At 43.7% G+C, this 27417-nt stretch overlaps 2 protein-coding genes across 2 annotated transcripts; one reads left to right on the forward strand and one right to left on the reverse strand.

Annotated features, from left to right (window-relative positions):
• LOC132968697 (solute carrier family 22 member 23) lies at nucleotides 1-23412 on the forward strand. The gene is made up of 10 exons (XM_061034270.1): nucleotides 1-1105; nucleotides 3147-3250; nucleotides 4583-4737; nucleotides 16023-16209; nucleotides 16465-16592; nucleotides 18068-18170; nucleotides 18347-18573; nucleotides 19796-19828; nucleotides 19994-20117; nucleotides 21309-23412. Exons 1-10 carry the CDS (start codon nucleotides 683-685, stop codon nucleotides 21727-21729), a joined length of 1905 nt encoding a protein of 634 aa, XP_060890253.1. The 5' UTR covers nucleotides 1-682; the 3' UTR covers nucleotides 21730-23412.
• psmg4 (proteasome (prosome, macropain) assembly chaperone 4) lies at nucleotides 23228-27255 on the reverse strand. The gene is made up of 3 exons (XM_061034275.1): nucleotides 27029-27255; nucleotides 24797-24872; nucleotides 23228-23593 (listed from the first exon to the last, which is right to left on the reverse strand). The coding sequence occupies exons 1-3, from the start codon at nucleotides 27203-27205 to the stop codon at nucleotides 23472-23474; spliced, it is 375 nt and encodes a 124-aa protein (XP_060890258.1). The 5' UTR covers nucleotides 27206-27255; the 3' UTR covers nucleotides 23228-23471.
• Nucleotides 27256-27417: the final 162 nt, after the last annotated feature.

Genomic DNA, 27417 nt, shown 5'->3' on the forward strand with positions numbered 1-27417 from the left:
CTCCAAGCCCCGCTTTGGAACCGTGTCCCATTGACTAGACGGCGACAAACCGAGCAGCGTTTCTACAACGTCTCTGAACCCAGCACCATCAGGGTGGACCGGGGATCACTGGGAGCTCGGGTGTTTTGAATTCTTAGTGATGCGCACCTTCAGGAGGTCACAGTCTGGACAGGTATGAGACCTGTGGCGCTCGTGGATAAGGGAGCAGATGTTTAGTGGATCCTTGCGTGGATACAGCTCCATATTGCACTCTTGCACCACCAGCAGGCCTGGCCCAGTTCAGCTCCACATGGATGGATCCCGCTGTAGCAGCAGTACTCATGGAATACAAACCTCATGTTGGTGAGCATGCCTGCCTGTCCGAGTCCAGCCGCCTCAGGGATCCTCTTCTCACCCCTCTCCTCCTGACACAGCCTCCCTTCACGGACATCCCTTGGTCGCTTCGTACTCTCTCGCTATGAGGACGACTGCTCGGTGATTCGGTGCCTCTGCACGCCTTCACGGACCGGAGACCGCTTATTTTTTTGGATCAGGCTCTTGTTGGGTACACGGAGGATTTATCTGCGCGGTGGGCTTTCTTTGTGTCAAAGGGCTTAACGCAGAGTGCGCGGACAGCAACAGAGCAGGGGGCTTTGCTTCACCCGCTGTTGCGCCCAGCTGCTCTCTTTGTGGCCGGGCCGTGATGGCAGGCGGCCGGCCGGAGGCGCAGGACCACCCGCCGGAGAACGGCTTCACCACGCTTGAGCACCCGGTTCCCCGGCTGCTGCCGCACATCGACGGCTCGGTTCTGCCGTCTCTGGGGGGCTTTGGGAAGCATCAGAAGCAGCTCGTGGTCCTGACCTGGATACCGGCTTTGTTTATCGGCTTCAGCCAGTTTTCGGATTATTTCCTCCTGGCACAACCTAATGGCACGTGCGTGCAGCCCCTGCTCAACCAGAGTAACTGGACCTCCGCATCCCTGCCGGTCACCGGCGCTGCGACCGCTCTGCATCTCGCAGACAACGGCACCGGGGACGGATACGGCGATGGCAGCGCTCTGCTTTGCGCGTGCAAGGAGTGGAGGCTCGAGCTGCAGACGGGACTTAGTCAGAATGTGGTTACCAAGGTAACGAGTGATAGACCTACAGTGTTATCTCTCTGATAGAGAAAGAAAGCTGCCTGTTCATCACCATCACCCTCCTCATCCTCAGCACCCTGCATCTTCATCCTCACTGACAACATCAGTTCAGAGCAGAGCCGCATGCACCAACACAGCTGATTGACAAGTTACCCACTGACCTCAATATGAGAGGATGTGTTTGTGTGTGTGTGCGTGAGAGAGAGCTCAGAGAAAACAGCATTGGATGACTAAAATCCAATGGTGTAGGATGCATAGTGTGTGCTTGTGTGTCTTTGTGTTATGAAAGGACTATTTTTAGACTCTTAAACAATTATGCATGAAAATTGCAGATCCACATACAATCACATGTAGAATCAAATTCACGTTTAATTTAAGAGTTATTTCGAACGTCACACAACACATTTGACTTGTTCATGGATTAGCAACGACATGCCAACATGCAGAGCTGTGCCAGATCCAGAGAACCAGCTGGGATACATCAATACACCTTCTTCTTCCATCCTGATACTGATTCAGAAAGCAAGAACATAAACTGACCCAGATACAGATTATGTAAGACAACCCTGAATAACTGTTAGAGGAGAAACGGTGAAAGTGAGGTCATGTCCTTTCGAGGGACAAACTCTATTAGTGTCAATGGATAAGATCAAACACAACACAAGACTTTATCCAAGGAGGCTTGAGTTAAATGTCCTGCATGAAACCCCCAAAATAACGTTGACTTCTTTAAAAACTATTACTTACCGGTAGATCTGACCCACATTCATAATGTACTGTAACCAACAAAAAGTGGCATATCTATTTGAACCAAAACCACAATATTTTTCTAAACCTCACCAAACTGACACAGCTCCACAATGACAACTACGGGTTTGTCCTTTGCAAACATGAAGATGTGACAACGTGCTGCATGCTGTAACTGTAGCGTGTTAGGAAATGCTGCTGTAGGTCACAGTCGACACTAGGAAAAAAAAAATCACATCTATGGTCTTATGCGCGAAATCAACAGTGAAATGTATGATTACGTTATTGAAATCCCGATTTACAGTTTGCTACCTGTTTTTGCAGATTGAAATGTGAATATGTTCGAGCATTTGGAGCACTAAGTCACTGACAGAATCAGGCTTTTTATGTGTCTTTTGACATAATCCTAGTTTACCTTTCCTTTTCTTTTAGTGAAGTGGGGTCACAAGGACTTCTGGTAGATAAATCCTGACATGCCCTTTTAAAAATAAAATACAAAAGTTTAACACATTTTTAAGGCTAGAGATCTAATTAGATGAAATGTGTTTGTAAAAGGTCAAAATTGCATGTTCCTATCATGAGAAAATTCCACTGAAAACTCTGCTCGTGGCTCGAGTGCTTGAATGATATCAGTTTTTTCAGCGCTAATAGCCCATACATGATAAACGCACACTGATGGAGTACTCCGGCCATTTAACAACCCAAAAACCATAATTCATGAGCGTTAATCACCTCCTTTATTCTCTCCGTCTGAGGCTCAGCGGGGACTTCTGTAAATCACAGTTAAACTCAACACTTTATTCTGCTGCATCTCTGTGCTGGGCTCTTCTTTGTGGACACTTTCAGGGATGGTGCACGAGTGTGTAGAGTACACATCCACATGTGCCCTTGGCTTACTTTCAGAAAGCTGAGAGCTGCAACGGTGTGTTCACTGACCCATGTGCTCAGAGGAGAGAGTGCAAAGCTATTGATTTCAGTTATTATGGACACACACCCACATTCACACACACCGCTCTTTTCTCTCACACACATACACACACGCCTTCACTTTTTCCCTACATGTCGCACATTTGAATATTTCAAAGGCGTTGTCGGCATGTTTGCACACTCATCAACCTTCATGAATTATCAACACAGTGAGTCAGAGAGTGGAAGACTTTGACAGACTTCTGTGCAGCTGATGTGGCTGACGTTTACTTCCCCGTTGTCTCGCTGTGGGAGGTTTTTCTCTGAATACATGTTGACTGGTTTCCCCTCCGTCTGTCCTTGTGTCTCTTTGCAGTGGAACCTGGTGTGTGACTCAGCCTGGAAGGTGCACATTGCCAAGTTTTCTCTGCTGGTGGGCTCCATATTTGGCTACCTAGTGATGGGTGTCATGGCCGACTGGTAAGCTGCCTCTCCTGTGTCAGTTTTGTGCCTCTTATATTTAACTCTCGATGATAGATTTTATCCTTAGGGTATGAATGACTTATATTTTGTCTCCTTCGTTTAATGCTAACGACAGAGTAGGTTTGATTGTGCAGATTTTTAGATCTCTATTTTCTGAAGTTTTCTGCCTTCAAGCAGTTTGAGTTTTGTTTATATGTTTTTTTCACATGTTTTCTAACCCAAATGTATTTAGAATAATTAATTTAAGCTCCAAAGTAAAGTAAATTGTGGAGAAACAGCCTGATACTATGAAACACCATCCTCTGTGAGAGTTCAAAATCATCTGAAAATGTCTCTTTGGCCATTCCAGGAGCACAAGGATGATGTTTTCAAATTGCTTCTAATTTGGTCAATACTTAAAAGAAATTAAATACATAAGAATAACAGACTTTTCCCATTTTAACAGTCCTTCATCTAGCCCCATCTATTCCCCTAGCTCTGCAGAATGACTATTAATGGTGATCATTTCTATCATATGTTAACTGGAGCAGCGTCTGGTGTGCTGACTTAGTCTTTCTTCTGTCTTTGGATATATTTTCCGTCAAGCACCCAGTACTCATGTGCGTGCTGTTTTGATATTTTTGTTTTAGCAGTCAAAGAAAATACATAACTGCTGGAACCAGGAAATATTTAATCATTTTTTCTTTAAAGACAATTAAAACGATTTATTCACTTATTAGAAAAGTTGGCTATTGATTACTGCGGTTGGCTTTCAATCACTGGACTAGTGGTTGCAGATTAAGTGAAGAAAGCTGGACTAAAGGAACAGATGTAACCACTTGTGAGATTAGTTTTATACCAAAGAGAAAGTTGGGGAAATTAGTGAATGCTACAAATGATTTGATATCGTACCTGCATGAGGCTCAATGTCCTAAATATTCCAGCTAATCAAGAGACGTTACTGTCTATATCTTAAAGAACTATATCTTCTATGGTGTGGGGTCAAACAAAAATTGGGGGGACTGACCCTTTAAGACATGTTGTCGTCACGTCTGCAGTCAGTGCGCCATCTGAGCTGCAGCGTGGGAAAAAGAAATCCCTGCATTGTGTTTAGAATCAGTTACCACGACAACAATGTAAAGAAATGCATGGGCCACGCCAGGCCTATGCTCTGACCTGACCCATTGACCTACAGAGCCCCCCCCCTCTCTCTTAAGACCAGGATGTCCACAGTGTCAGAGGGGGCACAAAGACTGTAACGCCCCCCCCTGTTATCCACCTGCACCACCAAAAGCTTTCATCCCTCACTTTGTGACTCTCTCTCTCTCTCTCTCTCTTTCTGCCTCGAAGGTTTGGTCGGCACCCGGTGTTGATTCTGTCGGTTCTTTTCATGCTGGTGTTTGGTCTGAGTGTTGCCTTCTCTGTAAACGTCACCATGTTCAGCACCTTGCGCTTCTTTGAGGGTTTCTGCTTGGCGGGCCTCGCTCTCTCCCTCTACGTGCTCAGTAAGTACATGCTTCCACCTCCTCCTGAATGTCTGCTTTTTTTATTTTTATTTTTTATTTCTGCCTCCTCGCTACTGTGCTTCCTTCTTCTCGCCTTGTGTTCAATCTTTTGCTGTGTTTATTTTAACCATGCTGAAGTAATCTAGATCCCTGGAGTATACTGGGAGTCAGTGATTGTCCCAGTTTCAAGCATTTAAGCACTTCAAATGTCCTGATTTTCCCCCCAATTACACTATTACACTTGTATCTACACTAACATCTCATTTATTGGATTACCTTACTCAATATATAAACACAACATTGTGATGTGCCTGTCAATCAGGGTGTAAGTATGAGTTATGCACATGCACACACACATGCTGCATTCATGGTTTCCATGGTGTTTGAAGAATCGCCTCGTTAAGATGCGCTAAGCACTAATATAATTATCCCCCGCCCTGATCAGGATGCCTCTGGTGCGTGCTTAATCGTATAAATGTGCTTGTGCATGAACGTGTGTGAAGTGTGTTGCTTTTAGGGGGTTTGAAAAAACGTGGTCACGCTGTTGACCTACTTTTGAGCTTCTTTTGGAAAAAAACTTCAGAGAAATATTTTGCCTGGGTCCCAACATTAACAAACAATTATCCCTGCCAACTGTCCAGAAAATCCCATTACCCCCAAAGTTCATCCTCACTTTATGATAATCTTTGGATATAGTCGTTTTAATGTCTCCTGTGAGTTTATCTTTTTGGTGTTTATGATACCCTCTGCTCTCCAGTATATAAGATATATACAGTTCCATTATATAAGCTTTCACATTGAAAAGAAAATATCCTGCACACTCCTCTTGCTCGGCATCACCAACGTGTCTGTCCCTCAGAATCTTGGTCAAGTGTAGGGAACGCTGATAAATCGGTGATGCTGAGCAAGGTGCAGGATTTTTACTTCTCATGTCATATGCACCTACTTCAAGAGATAGTTGCGAAAAAGCCTCCTTTAAAACATTATACAAGCATTCAAATGAATAATTCAAATAACTTAATTTATCCGTTAGATGGTAAAATGGACTTGAGCTTGTTTAGTGCTTTTCTAGTCTTCTGACTACTCAAAGCACTTTTACACCGCAGGTCACACCTAAACATTCACACACTGATGACAGATGCTGCTTTGTAAAGTGACCATCAGAAGTAGCTAATCCCATTGCAATTTGGGGTTAAGTGTCTTGCCCAAGGACACATCGGACATGTGACTGCAGGTGCTGGGGATTGAACCCCTGACCTTCCGGTTGAGAGACGACTGACTCTACCAACTGAGCCACAGCAGCCTGTTCCTGTTAGGAACTTCTTTTGTGTAAAAAAAAAAATAATAATCAGTGTGCACACAGCTCACATGAGTGACAGCTTAAAAAACAACACACATAAACACATCACATATCAACATCCAAAGTGCAATCAAAGAGTCCTGAGTGAGTGAAGTTCGCGTGCCTAAACAAAATGATGCATGACAGATCAGCATAAAATAATGCTAAAGATTCTAATATGGGTTAAAGAAGAAAAGACAATCAAGCTAACTCGTGAAATGTGTTAAAAGTGTCGATAAATAGGTCATGAATGATTGTTATGAGAGGTTAAAAGAGTACAGTTAAGAGCCTGATGGATGTGGGCACAAAGCTCGACGTTGCCCTCGTAGTCCAGAAGCTGAGCGATCTGTACATAATGTAGCTTTTATGTTGTTGTTGGGACACTAAACTCCTAAATCTGCAACTGCATTGACCTTAAATGTGAGGTCATTTAGAATACTAAAAAGAAATCAGAACATTATCTTTCTGAATGGCCTGTCACCAAATCGACTCCTGAAGTCCACACAGAGATTTAAAAACTCAAACCGAAGCAGGAGGACGGGTTGGGTTGGTGCCACGGACGTTTGTTTGACAGCAGAGATTTCTGCTTGGAGTGATGACACAGGAGCAGAGTGTCGGTGGATATTATGAATAATGGAAAAACCCGTGTAGCTCACGCTGCCATGCTGGTTCAACCTTTGGGGATCCGTTTTGTGAAGCCAACAAACAAACCCTTGTTTATCTTTGTGAGTGGTTTGACGACTGGTAGCAGCACATCCTTTTACAGACCTTCATGTCATGTGGTATGAAGACAGTAAGGGTTGCATTTCTTTCGCTCGTTTCTTAATTAGCACATCGGATGATAACGGGGTATTTTGGAGCTAATTTAACAGTTGTTTTTTTTTCACCATTATCTTCTTAAATTCTCGAGGTTTGAGGTGAGACGTCAAATCTGTGGGTGCGTTCGAATTGTCCCTCCTATCTCCTTTCACTATCCACTTTACCTTAACCCCGGGGGAAAACGTCATGAGGTTAAGGAAAGATGTTAGGAGAATTCATAAAGGACTTAGGGAAAGGCGATCGCGTTGCTCTGACAGTCCGACCACATTTCCTCTAGGCGGGTCCACCGTGTTGAAACTACAATGTTCAGAAAATGGACTACTAAAAGTGCATCTTAAAAACTTTCCCCTGTGCCTTCTTACCAGTGAAATAATCCTAATTACCACGAGGTTGGGATTGAAATAAAAGCAATATAGACTACCAGGCTACAAGTAACAAAAGTGAAACCATCATCTTCCTGTCCACTCAGAAATCAACATCAAAATAAATATGATTGTATGAAATACATTTTTACATTTATGCAAGATATAACCTACACATAATGTTTTAAGCATACAAATGTACATCTGCACAGCATTCTTAAGAGAATGAAATACGTTGAATAAAACATCATCTGGCTAAAAATGTCTCTTATCTTTTATCTCTTGATCTGTGTCACTTTACGATCATCGTTCATTTCCGTGAACGGTCGGATGCGCGACTCGCTTTAAATGTTGCGGCCGCAAGGAATTGTGGGGCGGCATATCTCATCTCCTTCGGTAAAGGATGGTCCGGTGTATCCTATGCTAAAGGAGGTTATAAAGGAAGCATTGACCCACCTTTCCTTATCTTTTAGAGAATTCGAACGGCTCTTATCATGGCCGCCACTTAAATGCTTCCGGGTCATTTCACTCAGTTACAGTTGACAATTCGAACGCACCCTGAGTGGAAATGATTCCCTCTATCTCCTCTATACGTCTTCAAAACAGCCTGCAGCCACGGTGTTCCTGATACATGACGACAAACTCATCACATTTACCCCCAAAGAATGCTCTTATCCCTTTCTGCTTTCCCCTCTGTCCTCTCTCCCCCCCCCCCCCCTCCTCCTGCCACTGTCCCCCTCTTTCTCACCCTCTGCAGGCCCTCCTCTCTTTCAGCAGATTAGTCATAACATTATGCATGTCGGAGGGCAGACTTGGAGCTGGGGGCGGCGGGGTAGGGGTTTTTGTCCCTCTCAGCAGGAGGTTCCAGATAAATCTCGAGCTGAACCGCTTCTAAAAACAAACAAACAAAATGGACGCCTCCGAGCCGTCTGCTGAGGAAAGGAATTTAATCTGTGATGTATGCAGGGGGCGAACACACCACAAACAGAGATGTGACCATTTGAGTAACGGGCTGTTACACGGTTTGGATTCATAGCCGTCTTACATCAGGGGCGGGAGATAAAGACAACAGTATTAACAGAAGGGCGGTTGGAGTCATTAAAGGATTAAAGTGATTGATATCCAGCTAAAAGTTCAGAATAAAAAAGCGGCGTCGGTCAAACATAAACATCTTCAGGCATTATTCTTCATTTAATTTTAAAGACGTCGCCGCAGTCGAGATGAACAAAGATGAACACGGTGGTGGACATTTCTGAACTCTTAAAGCGGTCTTTCCCAACCTTTTCCCATGCCAAAAACGAACAACCTTGCAGCCCATCCGTCTGTATCTCATCCATGCGTCACATGTCCAGCACAGACGTCACCCCTCGGTTCCTGCAGGGGGCTTTGGAGTCCCGTCGGTGGCGGTCTCCAATGCTGGAAATCCCGTCTCAGCCTAACTTTCAGTCAACCTAACGACAGGCCGAGAGCTGGAGCTGAGGCGGGTTTTAAACCTCTTGATGAACCGTTACACCGCGCCCACCTGTCAATCATGTCAGCTAGGCGCTTAAATATGGATAACACATTATCATAAAATCAAAACGGGGTCGTTCAGATAAGATCTTCAGAACCAGGAGAATAACCAGCTCAGCTCAATCAATCCTCAGTGGTGAAACAGTCAGAAAACAGGAACGCTGTTCGGACTCACTTTTGGATAATAGTCTCTGTTATTAAGATTTATGTTTGGTTTCAGTGGTGTCTTTCACATAACTGTTCATTTAGAGCGCTCAGTATGTGTCTCTACGGATTGTTCATTCGACACACACACACAGAAACTCTCTCACCTACACACATTTCCTGATATTACAGGCTGTTTGCCAAACAAAAATACCTGTAATGGGAGCCCATTTCTGTATATTTCCCTTGTTTGTGTGCTCGGTGTTGGCAGTGATGGGATAAGTAGCTCTGTGTGTTCAGTGTGTGTGTGTGTGAGTGTGTGTTCGGTGTGTGTGTGTGTGTGTGTGCTGGTATGGTGTGAGAGAACAGATTGTATTCCTGCACTTTGAAGAGCAACAAAAAGGTGTTGGTGTGAGTCTGTGTGAGGTGCAGATGAATACAGTAGGAGGAACGGGCGGCTCGCTGCCACAGAACGACTCGCTTTGAAGTGAACTCACATCATGACAGCCGATAATAGACGCTGCCTTCTCATTCACAGTAATAAAACACATGAAGAAGAACAGCATGCAGTTGCATCCTGACGTGATTTCAGTGCATGATGTGTGTAGACATGCAGCACAGATCGGACTCTGAATATGAAACTTGTCATTACCTGTCGTCTTTGTTGTTGTTGTTGTCGTCGTTTGTGAAGAGAGCTACATCAGTCACCCTGCAGGAGAGGGAGGAAGCAGTCCATGAGTAATTTGGCAGAGGCAGAGTATGTCCTTAGGGTGCCTGTTTTAGTCCACTACAGTGTGTTTGACATGGGGGGAAAAAAAACGACTGAGAGAAAGTCCAACCTGCAGATTTAATTTAACAATGGTAACACCCATGTTGTGTGGAAACTTTCTGTTTTTTGTAAAGACAATCCATTATATTAAGGGCAACGTTGCAGGACACTGATTCTAATCGTACATCAAAGACTGAGAGTAGAGGAAGTGTGTGCCCGTACACACGAGATGTGTTCCCATTTGCATATTTCCGTGCACATTTTCAAATGTCTCTTTGATAGACGACATGGAAAACCTTTTTTAAATGGACCTGGCAATTAAAAAAGGAAACACAGGACTGAGATAACACGAGCTTAAGACTTCAAATTCTAAGGAAAAGTCAGTTAACAGAGTGACAGTAATAGAGCTTGTTATTCCAACGGAGTCTTCCATCAAGGTCAACCACTAACCTTTAGAGACGGGACCGATCCGATCTAATATCGGTACCGGGTCTGATATTGAAGTAACATGCGTTTTGGATATCGGACTGATGGCCTCATTCCACAACACCGATCAAGAAAGATGGTCCTCTCGCACAGTCTCACTTTGAAGACGTTCAGACTGAACTGTAAAGAAGCGTCCACAAATCGTCTCCATGACGACGTTCAGGCGAGATGAGACACCTCTCACGATATGTTCAAAAGTACAATTCTTACACTTCAGTTTAAAAGATTTAATTTGAAAAACCTGCTTCCTGCAATGCTGGGTTAACTACAGCTGTGTGTAGCCTCACACATGCTGCCAACAACAACAATAACACTGTTAGTTTTGAAATTTTAAAATATCTGAATCAGTATCGGTATCGGTGCATGTGTGTAGGAATCGGATCGGAACTGAAAAAAAAAGGGGGATCGGTGCATCCATCCTAACCTTCTTAACTCGAGAGAGAGAGAGCATGAATTTGTGCATTCTTGAGGTTGTAAGACTTTAAGACCAGGTCTGAGATGTGGGAAATCGATGACATCATCCCTGATGGGCGACACATGAAGTGAAGAGATCACACACGTTGTAGAAAAACCAGAACATGAAACAAAACCATCCTTCTTTTTTAGACTTGCAAAAACTTTTTTTTGCATGCTAAGATCGTGTTCTTGGACAATGGGAGGTTTTGTTTCATGGCTTTTGTTTCTCTCAGTGTTGGTTTAAAAAAAATCTTTTACTATTCTGCTGGGCTACACTTAAATTAGGGAACTGTGTAATAAAAAGGGACAGATTTTTACCTCCTTACACCCATAATGGAAGCTCTTGAACATCACAGGGATTGCTCTTCTTCAGCTCCGAATGAAATCCAACACCACCAAAACGTCGTCCTGAAAATGTCCTCTAATGATTGAAAACAGCATCATTATCGTCGAGTCTGTGACGGCTGAGGCAGCGGCAGGAAGCAGATCAGACAGAGGAGCAGAACAATATGCACATATCTTGCATATGTGATGCATTATGGATGGTTGTACAGTTTGTATTTATGTATATGTGCTGTGGTTGCATCGTGTTCTTTCCCCCCAACAAAAAAACGCTCTCCTCGCTCGCCTTTTCTTTCCCTCCTTCTTCACCCTGCCACTTTAAATGCAGCGCTGAATCTCTGTTTCTAAATCCAGAAGCACTTTGGCCCTTTCCATTTTCCCTCTATGCTTCCCTCGACTCTCCTCTGCCCCATTCACCCCCTCCCCCCCTCTTCCTCTCTACCATTTTATCGCTGCCCTCACTTTCTCATTTTCTTGAGGCTCATTTAAAATCTCTCATCATTCGGTTATCTCTCTGCAGCACGCAGCACATAATAAACTCCAGAAGAGATGTCAGCAGAGGCTTTAGTGTCCTTTGCTAATTTTAAACGTCTCGATGTGTGTGTGTTTATGCATGTTGTGCACATATTTAGATATTACACCAGTTCTGCACAGGCTTATTAGTTTGTAATGTAGGGCCATCCTGTGAGAGAAAAACAGCCTCTGTTTCCTCGCAGCTTGTTCCTTGTTTTTCTCTACAATTCAGGAAAGTACACATGTACATAATTCAAAAACATTTGGAAAAAGTTCTCTATTGATGCGTTCGTTGTTCAGGATTTAAAATACTTAAACACAAACCTTTTTAGTTTCACCCTCTCATGTCCTCTCAGCTCAGATTTACTGCAGTTAAAGTAAATTAATTCCAATGACGACTCAAAGTCATAGCGGGAAAAAAAACACATCAAGCATTTATTGAATCTTCTTAAGCCACTGCTGCAGCATGATTCACGTCTTTGCCATCGATCCATGAGCTCAATGTGTTCCCCAACAATCACTGCTTCCCCACCATGCTGCCTGATCTGAGGAACAAACTGCAGAAGTGTTTTCAGCTCGGCTGGGAAGAACCTGCTGCTTCAGGTTACATGACCTTAGAGTTTCATTGACACTAAATCTCTGCAACTGCAACAAAGGATCACTTATTATTATTATACCATTTTCTCATAAAATCCAGTCATTCAGCTTGGATTTTCCCTCGAGGGGACTTGAGACTTGCACATATATTTGACTTGGATTCACCACAAAAGACTGTAGAACAGTTCTGAGTTGAAGCAAACATCAGCGGGGGAGCAAATTATGCTGCAGGAGTTATTGAAAAAGTTTCGACAGAAGTTTTTTTTTTTTTGTATTTCGGCTCCCTCAAAAATGGTGTCAACACTTGAATCCATTGTTCGTGATGTGAATCCCAGCGAGACAAGAGTTTGTGTAGCGGGCTCAAAAACACTTTCAGAGACACTTTTCAAGGCCGTCAGGGAGAGTGCAGTCGGTACTCCAAAGAATGAGGTTTGTACGGACCCAAAGGAATAAGGCTGCAGTTGTTTTTACACCAAGGAGACAAGGTTAATATCAGTGCCTTTACCACTTTATCACAGAGACGTGGTGATAATGAAGAGAAACATCCTGTGTGTGTGTGTGTTTGTGTTTTTATGAGCTGCAGGGGATGGATACTGCTGACTCAGCAGGGGGAGAAGTACTGCCATGTCACACTGTGCCCTTGTCAACACACTGTTTCAGCTTCCCTCCCCTGCATCTCTATGAAGTCACCCACTAAAGCTGTCCCAATCCTCAGAGGAGTTAAATTTACGACAGAAGAGGGGTTCTGCAGGGACGGCAATGTCGTCCAAATATAAGTACAAGGACACATAAAGTTACCTAACAGGTTAAGTCATTATCAGCTGAGCAAGTACGTGTGAGACGATGAATATCCCAAAGTGCTGACTGTGTTAAATTATGCGCCGTTAGGTCTTTATTTAAATTTGATCGTGTCTCCTCTCTCTCTGTCTTTTTGCCATCAAGTGTAGCTGTTCTGAATAGACTTCACTCTCCTTTCCAACCAGGAACCACAATGTTTTTGTCTACATAATGATGTTAAAAATGTTCTTCTTAAGTGTGTGTCACCACCTGCAGCCTCCCCATACATCCACACACACACACACACACACACACACACACACAGGCTGGTTCTCAGTGAGCCAATTGTCTCTCCACTCTGCTCTCACGCCTTAGGCAAGGTTATCAAGGGAGCAGCAGACAACAGAGAGGGAGAGAGAGAGAGAGAGTGTAGTGGTGGTGTCAGCCCGTTTGTCATCAAAGATTACTTTGGTCATCAGATCAGCTGCTTTTTGTTGCCTTCTCTTTGTTTCCAGACTCCCTTTCTTCCATTCTAGTTTTTTTGTTTTCCTCCGACTCTGCGACTGTTCGCTTTCAGTTGTAAAGACGGCAGAGAAGCTGCTCTGTGAAAGGAGGAGGAGGAGGGAGGGAGGGGGTAAAGAGGGGGATGGGGGATGGTGGCTTTACAAAGGGCGAGGGAGCCACTTCAGCCCTGATGAGCAAGAGGGAAGAGTGGGCAGGAGAGAGGGGGGGGGGGGGTCAGCTCACAGGGGGGGCAGTGAGATAATCAGCACAAGGAGAACCATTCTCTCACTCAGCTGGAACAAAAGGTCTTTACCAGTGTGTGTGTGTGTGTCAGTATCCCAGTAGAGTCAGTGGGATAAAAAAAACATCCCAGGAGAGTTGGGGAGTGCTTTTTGCTTTGTTAGGCTGGTTTAGGGATACATTACCATTGCCAAGGTACAGTTGATTTCTCGTGTGTGTGTGTGTGTGTGTGTGTGTGTGTGTGTGTGTGTGTGTGTGCGCGTGCGTGCGTGTGTCTTACAGTCTGATCCATGCATACTGACTGCTGCAAAGGGCGGCGCCGGTAACACAGACTGTGCTGTGTTCGTCAGATTAGGCACACACAAATTCAGCAGCGGTTGAAAGTAACACAGTGCAGTAAATGTATAAAAGAAAGTGAATGTACTTCACTTCAATGTAGTACAGTGTGCCTGTTCCTCAGTTAGCCTACATTACAGGAAGTCACTCAAAGAGGTTGATGTATGACCATCCCAGTGAACAGAAAACACAACAGCCACATGTGAACGGACCTAAATGTCACCACCCCGTCCCGCTTGCTCGAGGTGAATACTCCTGGCACAGTGTTGCCTTTTCTTTCCTCTCATTGTCACTCAGCCAGGAGAAGGAGCCAGATGCATATGTTGATTAACATATTGTATCTATGTTGTGCTCTCATACTCTGTGTGGGTCATGCAATATGACTGCACTTACTTTTGCTCCAGGCCAAACCAGCCCTGAGCACAGTTACCCTTTGCACATGAGCAATCATATCGTAATACTGGAATCCTGGATAGTCGAGGATTTTCCCAGAGACCTCAGAGTTCTTGTGGCTTTTATCCCGCAGACTGATTATTCACGTCTGCTCAAATGTTGAGTACCACACTCGACCTCTGCGTGGGCTTGACAAGAACCATTTGCAGCTATTGTTGAGAAGAATGGTCGCATCGATTAGGCTTGGGGGGTGGGGGGGGGGGGATCGTTAAGTGTATCCCTTGTTGAGGATCTCTGCTGTGGAAAATGTAAATAATCGTTTTTCTGCAGAGTTGCAGGTCATCACTTTGTTTGACACCTACCCTGTGGCAGCAGTTTCAAGAGCTTTAACATCAGGTGTGTTCATACGTGGTGGATTTGTTCTTGGCAGATTTGACAAGTCTAAAGATCACAACACACCCCCTTGCTTACAGTGCTGTGATACATCACTAGGTTTTGCGATCACATCATATTCTTGCTAATAAGCAGTACTACTGTCACATTGTCTGAGGTGGTCTGACCACTTTTTCTTGCCAACTCAGATTGTAACAAAGACAGAATCCTCTCGTTACACCGTGGTGTTACTTCTGTTACTCAGCTGAAAGGTCTAAACACATTTTACACCAGCGGCTGATGGACTGATGCAGATAGACAGGCTGAAGACAGAGAGAGAGAGAGAGAGAGAGAGACAGGCAGGTGGAGGATTACGGGTCAGTGCAATTTCCTTTATCTGTCTTGCTTCCTGCAGGGAAGGTTTTAGGAGACATTAACTGTAAAACTGTCCGTCTGAGGCTTAAGGGAACAGAGATGAAGGGATTTCCAGTAATACCTTCATTTTGTCTTTCGCAACCTTCCTGCCGTGTGTACAAGCCGAATCGTTTTTATCTTTGTCATCTCTCGGTGTCTTTCTTTGCTTTTTTTTTTGTCCTTCCCTCCGCCTTCCTCCATCTGCCTTTTCTGTCTCTCTGCCTGCTTTTTGCTGCTCTTTATTATCTTTCCTACGGTGATACCACTACTGAATGGAGGGACTATTTTTTTGTCCTTTGAGGGGGAAAGTAATTTGTATTCTGCCCATCTCTCCCTGCTGTCCCCTCTCCTCCCCCTCTCTCCCTCTCTCCACAATAAGAAGTGATGCCACATGAGGCCAGGTTAGCGAGTTTCCCCCCTCCCTCCCTCCCTCTCCTGCCCCCTCCTCATTCACCAACAATGGTCACCTTCAAAAAGACCTTGCCATATGGACCAGACCATCTGGACTGTACCATGTTACAGGCGGTAGGGGATGGACTGTGAGCCCAGAAACTCTCAGTGAGCAGCTGAAGCGTCTTTAAAAACCTCAGCGTGCAGTCCATGCTAAGTTTCTAAAGACGTCTGTTGGTGTTAAACTTGTGTGTTCTCATGGGAACGATCAGTAGTAGTGCCCTCAATAATTCAGAGAGGAAATTCAACACCAGCTCCACCATTAAACAAACACACACGTCACACTCTTCCAGGCCATTAGGGCTGCTGTTAAGTTTATGATGGTAATCACATCCACAGAAACGTCCACACACGATGCAGCTAATACATAATTCACTGGTCTCCACTGGTGCGATACAAGAATCCATATTTCATGTGAAACTAAATCTCCCTCTCCTCTCTCTCTCTGTCTTCATTTTAGGGATCGAGCTTTGTTTGCCAGGCTGGCGTTTCTCCATGACCATGGTGGCCAGTTTTCTGATGGTGGGCGGGCAGCTTCTGATGCCAGGGGTGGCTGCTCTGTGCCGCAATTGGCCCAACCGGGATGACTGGCAGGTCCTGCAGATCGTCATAATCAGCCCTTTCGTTCTGATGCTTCCTTACGTCTGGTGAGCACCACCCTCTGAGGAATTCCACAGCAGGGAGGGAAGGGGGCAGATTCTTCCTGCGCTGAGCCAGGCGATGGCTTGTACTGTACACACAGCGCTACACAGAGCTCAGCTTCTACTTACTAACAATACTGCCTTTCTTCTTTTGTTCTTCTTCTTCCCCTTCTCTGTTTTTCCTTCTTGCTTTGACAAATCTTTGTCTTTGTCTTCTGTGTCAATGTCCCTCTCTTCCTCTTTTTTTTTCCCTTTCTGCAGGATTTTTCCCGAGTCTTTGCGCTGGTTGCTGGCAACGCAGCACTACAGGCGGTCAAAAGTCATGATGCTGCGCATCGCCAGGAAGAACCAGGTTGACATGACAACCGAGCCGAGCGGAGTTCTCGCAGGTGAGGGAGATTTCCAAAGGGACTGTAAACAAAATGAAACATTCAAAATCAATCTCCCATTGAGTTTTGCTTCGTTTTTGCATACAAATATTTTTTATTCTCCGTCCATGTTTGAGCATGTTCCAATACCTGAGGCATCAAATTCTGTCGCTCATTAAGATGCAAATAGTACCGTAAAGCGTCGACAAGAGACGCAAAAACTTAATTTGACTTCAATCTCAGATATTCTCATTTATTGTCAGAAGATGACATCGCCTCTGGGAGTGATGTACGACTTCTCAGGGCTTCCGATGCAGCCAGCAGTTTGAGAAAAGGGACTTCCAATAAAGACTTCCTTTTCTGTGCGTTGTCATTGGTTACAATCCCATTAGCAAGGCTGCAATCAATATGCACGGTGCAGCAGTCCCAGTATAGAAACACCACTCCCCCCTCCTATTGGCTCGAGGTGAATTCTCCAGAGAATATCCTGCTGCATTCTCACATCAGCTCACAGGAGAAACTCTGCGTAACAGCTGTTTGTATTGTAGATAGACCGAGAAAGTCAGCTTTGGATGGATCTTTGGGGGTATGTTTTAGACCTTTTTAGTGTCTTAAGGTAACGACACAGACCGTTAAGACTTTGACTTAGTGTTGGACGGGCAGAAACATCCATGTGACACGTAACAAACACTATCTCATGCGTCTGAATAAAACCCTTGAGCTGATCAAAAACGAAGGTATTTGATGAGCCTGGGATGAATACATGTTGCTGTGTAGTGTTGCAGCTGCTTCTTCATGCATGATGACATAGACATGCAACGAACATGAAGACACACATTCCCATATCAAGAATCTGAAGATTTTTTTGTCTTCATGGGTGTAAACATGTAGTTTTCAATCAGCCTTTGCAAACTCTTCATATGATGAAATGCTTATGCAATGAAGCAAACACAAACAGACTCTTTTAGATCTTTCCCTGGTGGAGAAATAAACTCGGACGTCTGCACAAGCCCTCCACATATGACTATAACTATCAGAGAGTACTCTAGCATTTGTGATTCTTCAAAAAATAACAAAACCTTACGATATTAAATCTACATATTAAAGGTACTAAAACTCTGCATTTTTTCTGGATAAAAGACTTCAGCAATCAGCGAAATGATCAAAAAAGTTGAGAATTATTTGTCTTGCAATCGTGCAGTCCTTATAGAAAGGACATATTAGTCATTTGCATGACTTAAATCTCTCCCTCTCTCTTCCTCCCCTGCCTTTGTGATTGATTCATTGTGTCTGCTTCTCCCAGAGGCCTTGCAGACAGGTAGATGATGAGAGAGTGGGCAAAGGGATGTCCTGTATCTTTCCAAAGGTCCCCTGGCACATGAGCTTGTCTGTCCTTGAGGTGTCCCCCCCCCCCCCCCCCCCCAAGCGGCCGGTTTTCTCATTACCTCCTGAAAGGAAAAGGTCTCAAAGGTGTGCGTTTCATGTTTTCCTACCAGAGCTGGAGCAGGAGCTGCACAAGAAACCCCAGAGGACCTGCATTGTGAAGATGATGAGCACCAGGAACCTGTGGAAAAACATCGTGGTGCTGTGTGTCAACTCGTAAGTGTGTCGTGGGTTGTGGGTGGGCGGATTCTTTTCTAATCAAAGACAACAGTGTTGATAGAGCATGAATTACTCTTGAGCTCATCCCCACGAGAGAAGTAAAGACGTGTAGCTGACTCTCCCTCCTTGTCTGCCTTCTTATTATTTCTTTTCATGTTTTTTTTTTCCTGCAGGCTGACAGGTTATGGGATCCACCACTGCTTCGCCCGCAGTATGATGGACCCCGAGGCGCAGCCAACAGCTTTGTGCCATGCGGACTATTACACCATGGCCGGCATCGCTGTAGCCACCTGCCTGGCCGTTTGCCCCGCGGTGGGGTTGATGGGTCGCCGCGGAGGGCTGCTCACCTTCATGATCATAACAGCCCTCGCATCACTTCTACAGCTGGGCTTACTGAACCGTGAGTAATCACAGAGAATTACACAACATCGCTAATTTACTGCTTGCTAGGTCAAGAAACTTATCGGCCGTTTTTTACTTATGCACTGCTGAGAAGAGAATTTCAGACCCGACTGCCCCTGAAATCATCCGGATTTGGCAGTTCACATATGCACCTCACAGCGGGAGACTACTTCTGTTTTCACATAATGCACTCCTGAAAATATCTAGATCATTTCAGGAGGACTGCTCTGGAGATTTCCTAACCTGCTAGTTCACATAATGATCCTCACAGCGGGAGACTATCCTTCTCAAACAGGAAGGGGGGGCGGGGGGGTCTCCTGAGGTTTTTCAGGAGATTTTTGCAATTGTGAAAGCCTTATAAGCCTCTCTAAAGCTACACCTACACACAGTTAAAAAAAATGGTATGACTCTCTCAAAATGTGTGTTAACCTTTGGCAAATTAGGTCTTTAATTTGGGATGGAAGTAAACAAGCTTAGCTGGCACCCATTGATTTAGACGCAAATATTACACCTTTTGGAGTCATACTCAGCAGCTGTAGCTCGCAAAATAAACCATGTTAGTTACCCGAGATGTTGGAAAATACTGCAAATCTTTAGCTGACACTCAAATAGTTTTTTGCAGATTTTTTTCAAAATTGCACGAGGAGTGATGCTCTATAGTCATGATGTTTACACTTACTGATGCTAGTATCATGCTAACAAGGTAGCTAGTCAACATTTAAAAGGAGTAAGGATGAGAGTTTCGGAGGAGGATCTTTTTTATCCCTGGTGTTACTCTTTGGCACTACATGGAGAAACATGCTACGTGAAACCACATTTGGGCAAGACAAATAAGAGATTCATGATAAGCTGGACTCTTGAACAATATGTAACCAGTTTGTTTTTGCAAGTATGTGTGAATCAGGTAACAGGACAGAGATGCTAAAGTTACCCGTTTGCTTACATAAGTGCTCTTGAACATTTCCTATGACGTCACTGGTTCATTAAAAACAGCACAGACTGCAACTCTCCGTCGAATAGCAACTCCCCCCATTCTCCCTGTTTTGACCTACATATGCAGTACAGAAGTCATTATTTCAGGCTCCAGTGATAAACTGCTCTGAGTTCTCCTGAAGGCTGTTTTTCATTCTGCTCGTCTTGAGTCAGCACTGTGCCGCCCTTTGTGCTGACTAATGACATGTTCTGCTTTCTTTCCTCCCGTGCTCGCTGACGGAAACCAGTGATTGGGAAGTACAGCCTCCGCCATGACACAGGTACAGTTTAATGATTCAAGATACAAATAATAATTTAGAAAAGTAGCACATTATTTATTCAGATCCTTGTGTCCTGCTGGCTTTTTTTAAATGATCTGCCCGGGCTTTGTGGTGGTGGCAGTTTTTCTGGTACACTTACATGTCTTCTTCTTGTCCTCCGTGCAGTTCTGCGAGACACTCTGAACAGGAAGTTCTCCGTGGCATTCTCCATCATCGGCATGTTCTCGTCTCATGCAGTCAGCACGCTCAGCATTTTCTTCTGTGCTGAAATCACTCCCACTGTCATCAGGTGAGCCAGGACACTCATAAACACGAAATACGAGACGTAGGGGAGCCGTCTTACTTTTCATTACACCCACACATACAGCTGCTGATGAAGCACAGTGGGGGGAACAATAACTTCTTATTTGCAGCCCATACTGAACTCGATTTATTACATGCAGCTTAATTGGATTCTACTTGTAATAAAACACACTGTAATGTCCACAAAAACAAAAATATGTAGAATATTTAATACAAAAACAACAGAATCAATTGTTTTTTGGAGGGCAAAAATCTCTCTTTGAGTTAAATTAAGATTTCAAAGTCACATCTTCTAGAAGAGAAAAATGTTGTGTGCACGTCCAAGCAAAATGCATACAGGTGCAGGACGAAAAAATGTACTTACTTCAGAAAAAAGAGAAAAGTCTGCACGCTGTTCAGCTTCCAATGAGCAACGTTTCCATCCAAAAGATCCACTCACATTTTTTTCCCCGTGTTGGTAAAATGGATCAGTAAGATTATGTGAGTAAATGGTACATTTAAATGATTTCTACAAAGTCCTCTCTATACTGCATGTTGCTAAAGCTCTTGTTCTCGTGCTGCTTCTTGGCTCCACCTTGTGGTGTAGTTTTGACCGACAGGCCCTGGTGTAGTACAGTATTCAGTTTGATGCTGCAATTCCTAAAATGCTGAAGGGATGACCCTCCCTACTCTGTCTCTAATTGGCTAGCATGCGCACTAACTAAATATGCCAGAGGAGTGTTGTGTCACTGTTAGTAACAGAGGCCGTTTGTCCTCTGCTGGACGGGACACTTAAAAAAATAATTTGGGGAAAACTGAAGAGTATACCCACTTCTTCAGGCACCACTACACCAATGCCGATGTGTGACTATAGACGTGATGTCCTTGAAAAGGTTCAGTATGCTTTAAATCAAAGAGTGTCGTCCAAAGGTGCTAACAGCCAAGACGGTGTTTTAACCCAATGTTTGTTTACATGTGAAAGAGGTCATAAGGAAGGGGGAGACGGGGTGAATGGATAATAGGGCGTTAAGGTTCACACTTTCAGAGCCTCTTGACCAAAAGTTTACTGTGAAGTTGACGAGGCGTGAGGGTGCTAACGTCTCCGTCTCTATTGAGCATACTGTTCCTGTTGGTTGTTTTGGTGACCCTAGAGTACGTGACTAATTTACCTGCTCCACTTGTTCTCTTACCTTTGCAGGGGTGGAGGGCTGGGCCTGGTCCTCGCCAGTGCTGGCTTCGGCATGCTCACTGCACCCATCATGGAGCTCCACAACCAGAAGGGCTACTTCTTGCACCACGTGATCTTCGCCTGCTGCACGCTGCTGTGCATCATCTGCCTGCTGCTGCTGCCGGAGCCGCGGGGCCATCCTCTGCCCGAGAGCCTGGTCGACGGAGAGACCTTCACCCGGCAGACCCTGCTCCATCCAGGAGAGCAGCACCTCCTTCTCGCCAAGGCCGACGGGGACTACTCCAGGGTCCACGACACGCCCTTACACCTCTCAGCCACCGGGGGCGCCACAGTGGCCGTAGCCACCGCTCTGGCAGCGGTGCCTGCCTCGTACGCCCTGGCGACTGGAGGGGAGATTATTGGAAATCGTGCCATAGCCAATGGTGTGTGAGCGCCATAGCGAATAGTCTACGACTGTGCTGTTAATTGCTCAAGCATTAACATGACTCAACAGGCTTTGAACTTTTCAACAAACAAAAAAACCTTTAAAAAGGGAAAACAAAATTATTCGGATGAACCAAATGAACTCTTTATTGTTGAGGTTTGAGGTGGCGACGATAGTTTCAATTTGTGTAGTTTTTAGTGACTATGATTCATTCAGGAGTTGCCAAAAATATTGTACTGGACTAAGTTTGTCTGAAGTTGGTGTGCGTTCAATAATAATATGAAAGTGTTCGGTGATTTTCTTGCACTGCGGTCCGCTCCGTCGAGAATGATCCACAGGGAAAAGAAGCAAGCGAGAGAAGATGCAGTGTAGAGCAGCTTTCCATGACGAGTGCTTTTGTGAGATTTTTCTGTTCGTAGTTTTGACTCGTTGAGGGAGGATCCCACTGCATCCTGTAACTCTTTATAAGTTCTTTTGCACTAAACTTCAGAGACACAATCAAGTGTTTGTGATTTGAAGCCAACACATTGGAGACGCAGGGATTGGCTAAACCACTACCACTCTTTTTTTGCATGAAAGGGCACAAAAAAAAAAAACGTTTTACATGTTTTCTCTAGTTATTTGTGTTCCCTCTTCTAGAAGTCCGATGAGGCACTTTATCCTCAGAGGTTGAGGTCAGTGAAGACACTGATTATTGTTGTTTTTTAAAGGAAGCATTACTGCTGTCGGTGTGGGTGTATGATGGTTGTCTGATGATGAAGAGCAGCCGGAGACCTTGGCAGACTTTATGTGTAGCCTATAAAGACTGAGAGTAATGCAAAGCAAATCGGAGAGTTGAAAGGACATCAGAGCGTACCGCTGTATGTCTTATGATACATCTCGGCATTTGAAGGCTTTATCATGACGGCTCTGTTCTTTTTTTAAAAACGAAGCAGAGAATGTAATTAAAGAAAAAACCAGTATTTATTTTCATGTCGTGCCGCCAAGGGCAAATTTTTGTCGCTTGAAATACCTCCTTAATTAGCAGAGATTTCCACTCCACCTCCTCACTCCTCGTCCTCTGTACCGTGGTAACGTCGTAACCCTTCTCCTAGGATGTGTTAACTCTAGCCAGAAAGCACAATATTTTACAGTTTTTTGAAATAAACGTTTGTGAAGATTATAGAGTAGAGCAGCCTGGTCTGCCCTGGCCTAGTCGTGATTAGTGTACATTTATACACTTTATGTAAGTATCCTTTAGGACTGCAAAAAACATGTACGCTGCGTACACATGTGCCATATTCATAATGTACGCACCATACTTTTATAGGATATAAGCACATCAAATAAACCATGCCATGATCCATGAAATGTCCCTGAATCCACCGGTCCCAAACATCGTCCATGTTTAGTACTCAGCACGTATTTCAAACCCCCCGTATGGTTTGCTAGTTTGTATGTTTTCATTAGTAAATCACTCCGAGACAGAGAGAGAGAGAGAGAGGAAAGAAGTCAACCACTAATGCTGTTTTCTAAGTGTTATTTTTTTAATATGATGCATTTGTACAAAAAGCCATAGGCCTACATGTTTTGATAATAAACCACTTAATTTATTATGTCAATAAAAGAACACTTGATGTGACTGTTTGTGGTTCTTTATGTCAGAATGCATTTACAGTATCGGGACAAAAAAAGGGGCAGCAAACGTTTTTCTAAAAAAAAAAAAAAAAAAAAAAAAAAAGAGACGCTCAGGAAACGATGATGTGAGTTCAGAAGTGTTCGGGGTGAAGCTCCAGCTCCTTTTTGATCCTGTTCTCCACCAGAAGACCGAGACTGGAGTCCGTCATGGGAATACTGTAACTCACAAAAACCTGCTTTTTGGTCCTCTTCGCTGCAAAACAGACAAATAAAGACGATGAAATCACTTCCTAACACTCAGGACTTTAGATTAAACATAAAAGTGTTTGTTACACAAATGAACAGCCATCTGAGCCACCAGGCCCTCCATGGTTATCTTAGCTTAGTTTGTTTACTTAAATGCTGTCATGGCAATACTAGTGTTGCTCTTGAAATCGGTCTCGGTTTCTAGTCCAGACCTGAGACCACTTTTTGAAGGTTCTCAGTCTCGTCTTGGAATCGAAAGCATTTTTACTCTCAGACTGGGCGGACTCTGAGATGATGTACTTTTGTCTTTTTACTGTCTTTTTCTGCCTTGCCACAAAACCAATCGCCCTTCAGGGAAACATAAAGTTGAGTTGAGTTTAAATCAAATCTGGTCAAGACCACCACCGATGGGCTGTTTCTGCACGTCATCACTTTGATAAGAAGTTTCTAAAAGAACAAATCATTTAATTTCATTCATAATTTGATTTTTACCCCCCGGTTACGGCCTCAACCTTCCCGTTGTTATGGTCTAAATGAGTGACGCCCCCTGCACATAAGATGATGATTTGTCAGTGATGTTTATGGTCTCGGTCTCGCACCTGCCTTGGTCTTGGTCTTGACTCGGTCTCTGTCTTGGAGCACTCTGGTATGTCTTTGTCTCGGTTAGTCTGGTCATAACTGCAACACTACTCAATACCAACAATACTCCACAGCGTGCCAGAGGCTTCTTTTTTTTTTTGCACATGACAAAAAGTTACTGGCTGTAAATGTGTGTGAGGTATCACTTTGCTAAAACAGCTTGACATCTGAAACCTAACAAAGCGAGGATCATTCATTTGTGCTTCCTAAGTAGAGACTTTGAAAACATATCTCTGTATCCAGCTGCATACACAAACTGACAAAACCCAACAAAGATTTCACAAGTCTGTTTTTGGAGGATGACTCCACTGAAGCAAGTTTCAAGATGCACATTATTAATTCATTGAGATAAACTAGAGCCAGCGCATGCTCTGAAAAACAGAACAAAAATCCGCAGCGACATCATCAGATAGTCTGCAGTAAAGATGATTATTATGGGATATTTCTGCCTATGACGTACACACATAATCAGGATAACTGCAGAGAGTTTTACAGCCTTTAAATCACTTTCTAGCATGAGGGCGATAACAGAACAGTTTAATGTATGCACACATTCATCATGCAGCGTTACCTAATCTCTGAGCCAAGGAGCTTGCAGCAGTATCGGACGGGTCCCCCATGACTAAAGTGGATAAAGGCATCGAATCCTGCAGACAAAAAGCAAGAAGGAGAGCAATGTAAGTCATTCTGCAAGGACGCAATAATTAACTCTTAACTCCTAAATGAGTCATCGCTTTCTTAAACATCCATGTTTATTGGTTTTGGACACATTTGGGATTTTTGGGGATTAAAGACAGTTTAAGTGTTTTTATGTTTTGTGGTATGAGGACCCCCTCTCATGCTCAAATATTAGTCACTACGACCATTAGTCAAGATTATGGTCAGGGTCCCCACTATTCAACAGACATTCAGGACGACATGACAACTTTTCTCGCTAAATTCGTCCAAATCACAAAAAATGTGTCCCACCTGTTCTTTCTGGTATTATGACGTGGATGGACAAATGGACAAACTCCATTTTCTGTTACTGATAAAGTGAGTGAATGTCAATAAAATAATCATCTTTTGTCAACCTGTACCAACAAATGAACTGCAGCAGCCTCGTGCGGCTGCATCAACAGTATGAGAGGTGACCTTTATTTTTAGAAGATACTTTGATGTAAATATTTTTTAACACTTTTCTTTGCAGGTTATCGTATTTGAAGGGGACATATTAAGAAAAATCCACTTGTACAGTGTTTTTGAACATATGTTTGGGTAACCTGAGTGTCTACTGACCCACAACATGTGAAATAAATCCATCCAGTCTTTTGTTTGTGGTCTGCATGAGTCTTACAACACAGAGAAAAAATATCTGTTTCAAATGTGCTATCCTTCAATCAATCAAACTTTATTTATACAGCACCTTTCAGACAAATTAAATTGCAGTTCAAAGTGCAGAAAAGTTGTTGACAAAAAGTAGTTTATAAAATCATTGAGAGACTAATGCACACCAATAAGAATTTAAAAAATATGTATAAAAAATAAAATAAAATAAAATAAGACACATAAAAGCAACAAGATATTAAAATAAATACACAAGAGGAAAATATTTAAAATTGTCGTAGGATAAAAAAAACAATAGAGTAATGTTAGGATTTGAAAGCCAGACTGAATAAATGAGTTTTCAGACTGCGTTTAAAAATCTCGATATTCTGGGCTCCTCTCAGACCCTCAGGAAGGTCGTTCCACAGTCTCGGAGCGTAACAGCTGAAAGCGGCATTTGCCAAAGATTTTTTGTCCTGCTCTGTGGAACGACCAAGAGAGAGGAACTGGAGGATCTGAGGGGGCCGTACTGGTTCATAAACTAAAATCATATCTGATAGGTAGTCTGCTGCAAGGCCATGTAATGCTTTATAAACTAATAAAATAATTTAAAAATCAACACGAAAACTAACAGGCAGCCAGTGTAAAGATTTTAAAACAGGTGATGTCACAGTGGGATTCTGGTAAAAAAAAAAAATACCCTCCACTCCTCTGGTATCTCCACCCATGGACTCCACCCCCAGCCTAGAACAAAACTTTTACTCAGGTCCTCCATTTCTATTCTCTCTACAGAGGAGTGATGTCTAGTGTGAAAACTCAGCGGGGGCTCATTGCATTTAAAGAGACACACACACCAAAACAGAGCGCTCTGAGAGAGCTGGTTTATACAGGGTCACAAACCTCCTCTGGTGCTTGATTCATGTTATATTTTGACCAAAGCACAGCACAGATGTTTCATTTAGACCACGGATGGGCAACTTTGGTCACAGCAAGGGGCCACATTCATTTAATTCTCACTGCCAGGGGGCCAAATTGTAGAATACAAAAAACGATTACAGTCAATGATGTCTCAAATTTATCTCAACATATACAAGTGATCAAATATTATTATGGACAAATTTCTGGTTTTCATGATTTCATCGCAGAATTTGTCATGTTTTTCTTCATGTTTCCAATTAATTGATATGTAAAAATTGACCTGAGGGCCACATTGAGGGTTGATGGGGCCGCCAGTTGCCCACCCCTGATTTAGACCACAGGAGACTGTTTGAAAAGGTGGAAAAGGTGGATAATATTATGTCCTCTTTAAGTCCAGTGTATTGTTACAACAACTTTATAACATCTATATCTAGGCTAACTATTCACAGTGAATGTGAAAACTAATGAAAACTGATTTCAGTATTGATTTCTAAACTACCTGCAAGACATACCTGTGTTCTTCCTCCGTTTTGTGTATAACTTTACTCAGCAGGAATCATTCAGGTGTGTGTTTACTCACAAATTTGCTGCTCATGGAGACCGCCAGGTTGGACAGCACCGGAGTGGATCCGACCCACAGGAAGAACCCCCCGCTGAGCTTCATCACGTGGAAGTGAACGACCTGCTCCGAAATCTTCTCCGAGAAGTTGTGCACCGTCACGACATCACACGCCGCTCCGTTCAGAGTTTCGGTCATTTTTTGTTGTTGTTCAATCTCAAGCTAGCTGCAGGAAAAACAACCATCAGATCACAACTCGTGCGAGCTCACTGTAAACACAGCAACAGCCACTTCCGGGTTTTGCAGTCAAAGGCAACCGATCGCCGATACTCAGACTGAGGGAGTGGCACAGGCACAAATGATCATGACCACTGAGGCTGCAAAAGTGACACCGTATTCACTGTTACAAT

The sequence above is a fragment of the Labrus mixtus genome, chromosome 3, assembly GCF_963584025.1.
Source record: "Labrus mixtus chromosome 3, fLabMix1.1, whole genome shotgun sequence".
Classification (NCBI taxonomy): Eukaryota; Metazoa; Chordata; class Actinopteri; order Labriformes; family Labridae; genus Labrus; species Labrus mixtus.